The sequence below is a fragment of the Bactrocera dorsalis genome, chromosome 2, assembly GCF_023373825.1.
Source record: "Bactrocera dorsalis isolate Fly_Bdor chromosome 2, ASM2337382v1, whole genome shotgun sequence".
Lineage (NCBI taxonomy): Eukaryota > Metazoa > Arthropoda > Insecta > Diptera > Tephritidae > Bactrocera > Bactrocera dorsalis.
The window spans coordinates 104,792,939-104,805,363 of record NC_064304.1 but is presented as its reverse complement, the minus strand read 5'-3'; the positions used below and the strand labels follow the sequence as shown (position 1 = coordinate 104,805,363).

Below are 12,425 nucleotides of genomic sequence, written 5' to 3'. Positions count from 1 at the left end.
AGCAGCAATAAAGGTGAGCTGAGATTCTACGCTTCTCTCCATAACTCTAAGGCTTTGCTTTTATATTTTTATGCTTCAATTGAATTTGTTGTTGTGTTTGCTTCTCTAAAATGTTGCTGCTGTGTAAAGGAGGCAAACACATCGAGTCAAGAAAAGCCGCTGAAATTGAGTAGCGCCAAGGATGCGCTTGGAATTTTGCGGCGCCAACGAAAAAAGAAAAAAAAGAAAAAGAAAAGCGAGAAAAGAGGAAGCAGCCACAGCGCGCCACCGCAACTGGACTGCAGCTGGTATGTATGTTGGTATGTTGGTATATTAGTGCGCAGCTCACAGCTAATGCGATTCTTTGCGCTGCAATTGCTTCACAAAATAAATATTTCCTTTTCCGGTGGCTTTGTGCATAAAAGCAGTGAGCGCAGCAGCTTTGGCCGCTCGAATGAAAAATTGTATTGTAATTTCGTGGGAAAAAAGTGAAAATCTAAGTGAAAAGAAATTGACTAAGAATTTAAAAATAGCAAAATGAGTGTTTCCTTTGCAAAAAAACGAAAATGCATAGAGGAAAAGTATAGAGAGCGGGAAAGGCAAAGAACGTATTTTCGACATGAAAGCACTGCAGCTGAAAGAAGATATTTGCTGTTTTTCTACGCAGCGCAAAGCATGTATTTCAAATTTAGAAGTTAAAGGAAAGCTGAGGTAATAAAATACTCTCTAATTTTCTTCGTGAGTCAAGTTAAATTGTTTACGAGTACGTTCAAGCTTAGATTGAATCGAGCAAGATATGGCATCTGCTTAGAAAGGGATTGTATAGAGTTTCTTCTTATGGTCTTGAAACATAAAGGCACTCCATGGTGGAGATCTGCTGTCGAGAGCTCTTTATCAACTCCAGTTTCAGACTTACTGACTATTGCAGTGCCTGCCAGGCCGAGGTTGTGGCCATTAAAGTAGCAGTAGATTTACTGCTCCGGAGTGCAGCCTCCTTTAGAGAAGAGTCCATTCACTCAGATAGCAGAGCGGAGATACAAGTCTTGAACTCATTTAGGGCTGGTCGAACACTGTCTAACACCGCTATCAATAGCATCGAATGCATTCGTGATAAGACGGCCACAGTGGAATCGCAGGAAACTGTAAAGCTGATGAGCCAGCAAGGCAAGATACTCTAGAGCCGTTATCGGCAGAATGGGAGAGGATCGGTGCTCCCTTAATCTCTTGCTACTACTTTTAAATAGCTGGGCTTCGCGAAAGCTTGATCAGCGCTGGGACGCAATTGGTACATGCGCTGTCGCAAAAGCCTTTTAACCAAAGATCGATGGCAAAGGATCAGGTGATCTCTTTGCCCTATTTGCGTCCACACAGTAAGGCTGGGAATCCTACCGGACACCATCTGCAGAAGCTGTATGGAAGAAAATGATTTGGAAACAACTCAACACTTCCTTCTTGACTGTCCCGCGTTTGATTGCGCATACCTTTGGACAACCCACCGAGTGGCGAAATTTATATTTCGAACACAGGAGTTCTTCCTTTCTATGGCTTCACAAAGGACTACATATAGCAGTCCGCGTGCGATCTTTTTGATCAGTCATCTAACCTATTCTATGGGGGCTAAGGAAGGTATTAATTAACCCGATTTTACTCATTTCTGTAACAAGAGCATGTCAGCATAAAATATTCTACCCGATTTTTGCTTTGTGATGAAATGAGCACCGAAGACGGTGAAAGCAGTGGACGACCAAAAGAAGTTCTTACAGACGAAAACTTCAAAAATATTCAGAAAATAATGTTCCATGACCTTAAAGTGAAGTTGTTCGACACAGCAGGTACTCTGAAGATATCAACTGAACGTACACATGATATCACTCACGAATATTTGGGTATGAAAAAGCTCTGAACAAAGTGAGTGTCGCGAGTGCCAAAAGCAGCGACGAGTTCAAGAGTGGAAGCAGTAATTGGAGATGTCCAAGCATCCGAGTTTTTGCGTCGATTTGTGACAATGGATGAAACATGGCTCCATCATTTCACTCCGTAATCCAATCGACAGTCATCTGAGTGGACTACAGTCAATGAACCCGCTCCAAACTACTATTGACTATTTGGAGAACGAAATCATCTAAAAACTGCCACATTTGAAGAAAAAGAAAGTGCGGTTTCAACTAGTGAAAAAAGTCAGTGAAAACAAAAATTCATGAAATAGACTTCGAATTGCTTCGCTTGTATTCTCTAGATCTGTGGCCACCAGCGAATATTTCGTGTTCTTAGATCTCAAAAGGACGCTTGCAACGAAAAATTTTTCTTTGAATGAATAGGTGATCGCCTTCACTGAGCCTTATTGTGAAGCAAATGACAGAGCTTACTAAAAAAAAATGGTATAAAAATGTTGGAGAATCGCTATAATCAGTGTATTACCATAGCAGGCCGAGGACTTTTCAATTGTCCTAGCTGGCTTTGCACCCCTTTCTTTATGCACTACCACTAAGGTTTAAGAGATTGCAACAGAATTTTAGTCCATTGTCGGAACAGCGTCAAATTTTCTTTTCTATGTTTGGAACTGTAGAATTGTAAGACGAAAGCAGCGATTTGATAACAGAGAAGAAACAGCTTTTAATTTATGATAATCTCAATATCAGTGGCTTCGGTTGCTCTTCGACGAAGAATTTCAAGCCGTAGAAAACATATTAAACATCCCAAGCCGATCAAAAGCCAAACTACAATAAATGAGGCACTACTTGTTGAAAACTTAGCGGGATAATTAACAATATTGGTCAAAGTGATCCTGAAAAAGTACAAAAATAATTCGGTATCGGTGTCTCTTACTGCTGCTGACACATCATCAACACAAACAATTAATCTCACTAATGACTTTTTCAATAAAAAACAATTTAATTTATAATTAATCCAGTAATTGCTTTCAATGCGGCGATAATTTTCCGTTTATATATCTTTATTTTCGAACCCCCGCAGGCTTGCCAATGCCACTGACCACTTTTAATTCCAACTCTTAATTAAATAACGGTAATAATTTGTGAAAACGCATAATAACATGTGTATGTTGGTGTGCAAACCGTTAATCCCGCCTGAAAATCTGTTGAACCTAATATTTACTTTACCAGTTTTTTCTCTCTCCCACTCTCTTTTTCCATTTGGCATTTATTGACCTTAAGCCCGGCGCTCTGGTCACGTTGCAACATGTTAACAAGGGTTTTGCGGTAGCGGGGATTTGGTAGCTGCTATGTCCTGCCGCGCAGATAATTAAAATAACGCCATTTGCGGTTTTTACATTTTTTTGCCTGCAAATCCGGATGATAATGATATTTAATGGAAAATACAGGGTGCTTATATAGAGAACATGAAATTGAAAATAAATTTTTATTTTGTGATTTATGATTTATTTACCGTTGCACATTTTTTAAATAAAAAATTTTGAAAATCTAGTTTTCAAAATTGAAAATTTAAATTTAAAGTTGAAAAATTAATTCAAAAATATTTTTTTCAATTTTTAATCATAAATTTGTTAATACGTTTTTTTTCATATGGTGAAACTACAAGTTACTCTGTACTTTTTTTACTTTTAGATGATCTAAAATATTCGAGGAAGATGAAGTTCACGCAAGTGAGGAAAGTTCTCTGATCGCCATTCACTTGAGAGTGGCCAGAAATGATTCTTTTACATATGGCTCAAGCAACTCACGACTTCCGGTCTTAGACCAAGTACCCTCTGGGTAGCCAAATATCATTCGTTTGAAGGCGAGCTAAAGGGAAAAAGCGAAAATCTCCTTGTGCCCTGGGTTTGGGACCCGCCACGTAAAAAACCCTACCAATGAAAAGGAAACAAAAGCCTCGGATAAGGGTCGCCCTTCTAATAACCACCCCTGGCAAAGTCTTAAGGATTATGATTTGAGGGCATGCACCTGGAATATCCGGTCTCTTAATTGGGAAGGTGCCGCTGCCCAACTGGTTGATGTTCTCATTAGAGTAATGGCTGATACCACCGCCGGCTGAGATGCGATGGACGGGACAATGACTGAGGAAAACCTCCATTCCGTTGGAAAGACCAGGTGAGGAGGACTTGGCTTCGCTTGGAATCTCCAATTGGCGCAACCTTGCGAAAAGAAGAAACGACTGGCACGCTGTGGTTAACCGGGTATGCGGTTACTACGCCAGTAAAAAAGAATAATGTTGGTAAATCTGTAAGATATATTAATTAGATTAGCTAGTTAGCTTTTCCTGACAATAATATGGTCTGGCGCTAAAAGTGACCAAAAGCGGTTCTGTACTCTCCCTGCCCCACTGTTATGGGTAGTGTAAAGATTTTCGCACTTTCGATATACTTTATGCCGCATATTTTGATTAATTGCTATTTAAAGAATTTGCTGGCACACCCTGTGATTGCAAGTATATTCAACGTGTCCAACAGGTCGTATACGCAACATAATACTTTGTCCTGTTTATATTGACTTAAAAGTGTCCGGACACATTAGCACTTTGTGAGTTAATAATTATTACGAAAAAAAATATACATATAAATATTATGAATAATTTACACACATATATCCATATACACGAATATACATACGAAGTAAGTGGTTTTGAGGACAATGGAAATGCAAGCGAAGAACCAGAATTTCTTTCCAATATACATATGTACTTGTATGTGCCACTAGTATTGTATTGTATAATTACTATTTTTATTATACTTTAATGTAGTGTTGCCAGATAGACCAAAAATCAAATATTTTTAAATTTATTACCAGTGATTTCGGTATAGCTGTATGCAAATGGGAGTTACCAACTATAGCAAATTTAGATGATTTAAAAAAAAAAATTAAAAATTTTATATTTATCATTTTTGTTAAAAAAAAAGATTTTAATTGGAGAGAAAAATTTAAAAAAAATTTAAATATAATAATTTTGAAGTATTTTTTTTTAAATAAAAATCGTTGTTATAAGTCAAATTTTCTTTTTCCACTCACCCTTCACCAGCGTCAGTATGCCGAGTGGCATCACGAGCACCGCCACCATCAGATCAGTGATCGCCAGCGACATGAGAAAATAGTTGGTAACATTCTGCAAACGGCGTTCCAAATAGATCGCCAGACAGACGAGAATATTGCCGGCGGCGGTGGCGAAGACCAAAACCAGCGCCAGCAAACCCCAATAGTTGTTCTCGTGCGTTTCATACGGATCAAAGGGGTGATCAACGAAGTCTGTCGCCACCGTCGTGACGTCTTGCAACGAAGTGATCGTACGCAGGAGTATACCATTCGCGGAAGCCATTACAAATTCTGTGGTATTAAATGTGACATTGTTGTTGTTGCTGTCGGTGCTCCACAACACCGCAAAGCCAGACGCCTCGTACAACTCCTCGCCACTGCCGTCATCACTGAATATATTACTGCTCCACAACTGCTCGGAGCTGGCGCTGTCGAACGCCGTTGAGGACGCGGCTGCGGACGATGTTGACGGGAGCGCCGCTGCCGCCGCCGCTTTAGCAGCGTCAGCTGACGCCAAGCGCTGTATGGCCACATGCAACATGTTCTACTTACTTTTGTGTGTAAATGAATTTGTGCTTAAGAAATTAATAAGCAGTTCGTAATTGCAGTTGTTGTTGTAATTATTTGGTGCAGCATTTTATGCGCCTGCTGTCAGCTGCAACTTTGAGCTCAATAAATCACTTGCGCTAAAAAAGACTTAACCGCTTACGCGTTTTTGATATTTTTGCATGCAACAACAATGTTGCAACGTCTCGTACGCCTGCTTATATTGTATCGTTTGTGCTTTCTGCCGTGTTTTACAGTTTGGCGCAAATGAGTTTCCTCTCGTTCGTATCTGGTGAGCGGATATTGCGCTGTGTAGACTCGCAGCTTCCGTGCTGTTGCAAAGTTGCGCGTAGATTTTCTTGCCGTTATTTTCTTTTATTAATTATTGCGTTTATTTCTTATTTTTACTTTTGATTTCGCAGTGGGAAATTAATGCTCTCGTCGTGACATTTCGCCTTGGCAAGGAAATTAGCAGACATAATAGTTGGAACATTTTGTTGCAAGGTCTTGAAATTGTCTAATTGCGATTGAGCAAATATTTTTACCCTATTCACATTACAATTACCGATGTTTTGATTTAATTTTGCTTTTTTTATGCGCGATTTGTTGGATTCTATATTCAACTGGAAGCCACAACGTGAGCCGCACCTGTAAATGGAAATAAGTTATTGTTATTTGTGCATTAACAGTTTCAAAAAATTATTTTAAATTCAACTTAGTTCAGAAAGTGCTATGTTCGGTTGTAACCGTGGCATTCTCGAAATTTAAAATTATCAATTACAATTCGTTTATGGAAGCCAGAAGAAATATCTCTCATTGTACCCATTTTAATACCCATTTGCAGATTATTATCAGGAAAAGATTGTTTAATAGTTTCAATCATATATCTCTCTGATTGACCGATATTTACGTTAGGTATCTGCCAAAACCTCTGAGGTCTCCATATTCAAAAACTGGGCTTTTGAAAACTTATAGTTCGCAACATCATCAGCCATCTTGAGACCCAGCAATTATTATTAGATAATATTCGTGCCGCGCGCAACAATTTGGACTCACGTATGGTACGACTTGACGCGTTTTACGTCGAGATCTTAAATTGAAATCCCAAGTCACATCGCTTTGCTCTATTGGTGCTTAAAAAATTTCCAAGAAGATACGATGCTTTCGAGCCAAATTTTTTCAGCGATAAGGCCCATTTCTGGCTCAATTGGTATGTAAGTCAGCAAAATTACACATAATCGACTATTTGATGACTGAAATTGAAGCTCGTGATCTCAGCGACATTTGGTTTCAACAAGACGGCGCCAGTTCCCACATATCGCAACAATCAATGGATTCATTGAGAAAACACATCGATGGGCTGATAATTTCACGCTTTGGGCCGGTCGATGGCAACCAAGATACCACACCTTTAGAAATTTTCCTGTAGAGATAGGTTAACTTTAAAATCTGTGCGGACAATCCCGCTTCAATTCAGGCTTTGGATCAAAACATCACGCGTGTCGTTCACCAATTAACAATCGAAATACTCGAACGAGTCATTAAAAATTGGACTCAACGGATGGACCGTCTGAGACGTAGCCGTTTGACTTCGTGAATCGAACACCGATCACTCTAGCATGGACCCCAACAACTGCAGCTTTGAGCACTCAGAACATCGATCTGATGAGTCGTTCACCGTATAGTGCTGATTTGGCACTGAATAACTTCTTTTTATTTCCTTACGTAAATAATAAACTGAGAAGTCAACGTTTATCGGCACGTGGAGGGCGGTTGATGGGTTTAGAAGGCCCATTTTGGAAATATATACCTTGATCTGAGTAGGGGAGAATATTTTGAAAGAAACAAATAGAGCGATTTTCGATAATTAATGTTTGCCATATTTTTAAGCCTGGAGATCAACTGAAGAATAACTTTTGCTAACAGGTGCTACTTTGGAATCGGTAGGCAATTGAAAAGCAGATCTCTCTCTCGACAAAAATGTATTATGGTCCATAAAGTCTCTCATTATTTCTGTCCTACTAAGTATATGGCGCAGAAACATAGACATGAAGATCCCAAAGAACTGTACTTCGCAAGATCTTTGAAGTCAGTGTCGACGAAAATTGAATCACGAAGTGTATGAGCTGTACGGCGACATGGATATAGTTATGCAGGCATGACTCAAGACACTAGGATGGAAAACGGAAGCAAGGGCGCTCGCGCATCCAATGGAAATACCAAATATATGGCGACCTGTAAGCACTTGGGACGTACAACTTCCGTACTAAGTATGATGAATGTGAGCTCTATCGTAGTAGTCAGCCTCAATGCCTAATATAATCTAATGCAGTTCAGACACTTTGGAAAGTTTGAAACCTGTAAAGAAATAATTTTAGATTTTCACTCTTTTAAGTTTATAGTTATTGTCGCCTTTCCCTTGAACTACGGACCATGAAACGCCGTTCAGATGGAGTTAGGAGAACAATATACACTCCTACGAACCTGCTCAACAATATTGAGCAGCAGAAACACTGAACCCTTCACCATTATCTTCACTTTCTCCTTCTGAAATCCAAATTATGATCTCAGCGTCCTTTTCCGTGCTCGTGTATAGCACTTCGTCGCAGCGCGCTACCAAACACCTGTCTAAGCTTTAAGCATGCCATTAATATTGTTATCATATCTACTATAAATATGTTAGTCATACTTAAGTATATGTACATTTTATATTTATAATGCGCCAGCTAGCTGGCAAAGTTTCTAACACCAATTTGTCAAAACTTATGTAATACCAGCGCTGCCAGCTGCACCACTACAGCAACTGCACTGAGTCAACCGCTCGCTGCTGCAGGCCGACACCAACGACCTGAGCGACTTGTTCACATGTCCCAGTGACCATTTATCAAAAACCAAGAGCCATTGCAGAAAGTACGACGGACGATTATGGCAACAAAAGAGGAAATGCAGAAGCGTCGAAGAGGAAGCGAACGGGAACAAGTGAGATAAACAAACTTGCAAGTGGCGCTATGACATGTTAGCATCAACGAAAACGGCAGCAATAGCAACAACAGCCAAGTTACTGTTTTCTACGCCAACTCCCGACAAATGGGAGCTGCGGCTAACGGCACTCATATCAACTTTGGTGCAAATTCGAAAGCGTTTACCGAATTGGCCAAATGACTAAATGACATCAGGGACGAGTGGCGCCTCAAAACGTTTGGCCAAAAACAAGTTGGTTGAATGAACGAACGCAAGCCCGCACGCACACTGCCATAAATAAGAAATTTCACATTAAACCGTTTACATACTCGTATACGACATAATGACTCTGCTGGGAGTAATATGACTAATGATATTCCACTTTAGCTTCATTTGCTATGTGCCATAGCTGGACGTTGCTCATTTGATTTGGCTTTTTCGGTTTTGCGCTTTGCAGCAGTCACTGAGCTTTAACTGGATTTGCTGTTTATTTCGGTGGAAAATTTCTTTTCTGGGAAATCTACATGCCCCACGCGTGCCTGTGTTTCGAGCAGCGACAAGCAAAGAGGCAGCCATTGTGGGTTCGAGGGATAGAGATATGCCAAAACTACATTCAGCTTTAGAACTGCTTATACACCCACCGACCCATCGATACATATGTATATAAGTGTTGTGTGTATGTACATTTCCATTTGGGTGAAGATGAAGACGGCAATTATACACCTGGCTGACCAATTATGAGGTGACTATGAGTTAATGAAAAAGCAATTGGAGCAGGTAGAAATGAGGATTTGTGTACGAGATATGGCGAAATCTTCTTCAATCATTTCTAGTACAAATCGTGCGTGCGTTGTATTGAGGGTGGGTATAGGGAAGAATCTACAGCATATATCAATGATAAAATAACTGTGGCTTCTTGGGAATTGCTGCACTACATACCCAATACCAAGCCTAATAAGCTTAAGATTTCCTCGAACTTCGAACTTCCTTGGCTCATAACCACAAAATGCTAATCTATAAAGTCGCATGTGGCAGCATGTGGTTTGGTCTTCATATTATTTCCACTTCACATAAGCTTACTAAAAATAGTAACTATTCAATCTCTTCAGGTTGCTCTTCGTCCCAAATGCGGCAATTTTGCTTGTTTACATACCGATTGAGCCAGAAATGGGTTCATCGCTGAACAAAATTTGGCTCGAAAATGTCGAAAGGAACGATTTGAAAACGTTGTTCAGGCGTAAGCCGTTTCATGATGAAATGCCAAACAATACTGACCATACTAACAAAGTAACATGTAATCTTTCAAAGAAAGGCTATTGAAAAATGGACCCCTACTTGGATCACTCGTTATAATATATCATTTAAGAAAGATGCTGTTGATCGGATGTGAAGGAAACTTTCCCAAAATATTGAACTGTGGGGGCTTAATATTGAAACTTCCCATGCGAGAGATCACTTCCTTCAGATAAGTACTGTTTCAATTGTTGCCTTCAACTAATAAAAACTCCGGTTTTGATGTAACACTGACAGTTGTTATAAAAAGTGGCAGGGTTGGTTAAATAGTTGATAAGGAAGGCGTGTAAACAACAGACCACAGGCCGCGCTTGCGCTTTCATTAGGGCCTTTGTGTTTTTGGTTAGTAACCAAATTAAGTCTTGCCCAGTAACTTAGTGAACCTGATTATTGTTCACTCCAGTTTCCCAATGTATCTTAAATTGGATTACTGGAAGCCATGGAATATGTCCTCTCTCATACGGCTGAAGGCTGGGCATTGAGAGCTGTAGAATCTGTCTCTTCTCATCCGGCTGAAGGCTGAACATTCGCATAGATAATATTTCAATCATATTCATCATCCTACGCGCATGCTCTGCATTCTACTTTTTCCATTTACTGAAGATGAGTTTTAGGATTAGGTGTTTGATGACTTCTACAAAACTTCTACTTTGTGGACCTTAAAGGAACTGAATGGCCAGAGGCAGCTTAGAAGAAATGTGTCTCCGGTTGCTCCCAGACCAGCTGGTCTGCTTTTACATTTCCTTCTATTCCCATATGTCCGGGAACCCAGATGATATTAACCGAGTTACCTACTAAGAGTCTAGTTATTGCTTGTTTGCATTACCTAAAACACTGAGACTTATATTAGCCCTACCGAAAGTCCTAATTACTGCTTGGCTATCTACTATAAGGTTTATGTACTTGCTGGTTAGAGCAAGGGGCGACATTATTCTCTATTGAACGAATTATGAGAATAAAAACTTTGTGTTTACTTCGTCATAGGATTTCTCTCACGTTCGCATTGACAACTTAGCTTGAATTCATTAACAAGGTCGAGTATGATATTATGCTCGCGGTGACGACGTGTCTGACTTCAATAGCCTAAAATCATGAGCATAATGAGGCCCTTTGCACCTAATCCAGGGGTTTACTACAACAAGAAAGTTATTGAAAATGAGGAGACAGATGAAGGTTTTACTGTGATATTTCAATTTTATAATTTTGGAAATTTGAGAGTGAATTCGAGAAGTTTTACAAGTACATTTCAAAAAATCTTCTTACTAAGAAAATCATTATCTCGAGTAACGACCATCACACTATCGACGCTAAGCTTTTTTTGAATTCATCAGGAAGCTCAGTCGTTAGTACTCTTTCAGGTGTACTTCCTATGAAACAAGTCCTATAGAAAACTTCCATATAGATACATAAAACTGATAGACTTCTTAAAAAAATAGAAGCATTTCTAACAGAAATTTTATTTATCAAATACAATATGTTAGCACTACTAATAACATAATTTTCCTCGTAGTCCACACCAAACTACCACAAACAAAACTCGATTTTCATTTAATGTACCGCCTTTGCATTAGTACCCTTATCTATATACAACAAGTATATAGCTGTACTTAGCGCTCATTTGTTATTTACCCACTTAGTCACCAATTAAGCTGCCCTCTCACAATCATTACTGTTATCATAGCCATCAATATATTATTAACTGATATGAGTTGGTAATGGATGATGGCGTAAAATCGGCCTTTTTGAACTTCAAGTACTCAAGTGGTACATGAGTCATGTGTTCACTTACATATATACGAGTGAGTTAACTCATTGGTATATAAGCATAAGCATCTGTGTTCGGTAATAAAGTTCGCACCATACTCAGTTACTCATGATACATTGGATATATTTATATCTCTGTTTATATTTCCAAAAACATGTTATTATGTACTTACTTGTTGTTGTCGAAAAACCACAAAACATTTGTTATCAAAGAAACTAGGTGCAATCCATTTAACATATATTCATATGTTAGAGCTACTGATTAACATTCGTTGATATGGTTTTGGTGGCCTTTGGACAGGCGAGGTACAGTAATTCGTCCAAAATTGATACGGATCCTTGAACAAGCTAATATTCTTGCAGAATTGTGTTATATTTGGTAATTGTGGCATTAAGCCAACTAGTTCCAAGCGCTTAGTTGGGTTACAATATTACCTGCCTGGTCCTCTTGTAGAACGCACAGCGGTGATCTCGTGACTGATGCCCAGAACATACTGAAATTAAGGAGGGAACACTTCTCCAGCCTGCTGAATGGCAGTGAAAGCATAACATCAGGAGATGGTGAACCCAATTCCCCAAACGTTGACGATGAAGCAGACGTTGCATTGCCCGACCATGAAGAAGTTCGCATAGCAACTACCGTCTGAAGAACAAAAAAGCGATGGATTGCCGGCCGAGTTATTCAAACACTGCCGCGAAGAACTGATAAGAAGCATGCATTAGATTCTTGGTAGAATATGGTCGGGAGAAAGCTTGCCCGACGATTGTAATTTAAGTGTGCTCTGCTCAGTTCACAAAATGAGAGACCCCAATTACCGTTTGGTAAGCCTCCAAACTGATTGGATCTATCAGTGTAGGCTATATCCAGATACCATTTGA

The 12,425-nt window shown here is 39.5% G+C and overlaps 1 protein-coding gene across 1 annotated transcript in view; it reads right to left on the bottom strand.

Annotated features, from left to right (window-relative positions):
* LOC105222498 (5-hydroxytryptamine receptor 2A) overlaps positions 1–12,425 on the bottom strand; it is a 170,870-nt gene that overhangs the window by 110,329 nt on the left and 48,116 nt on the right. The window contains exon 2 of the mRNA XM_049447508.1: positions 4,962–6,176. Within this exon, the coding sequence (XP_049303465.1) occupies positions 4,962–5,523 (562 nt within the window). The 5' untranslated portion in view covers positions 5,524–6,176. The remainder of the gene's footprint in view (positions 1–4,961; positions 6,177–12,425) is intronic.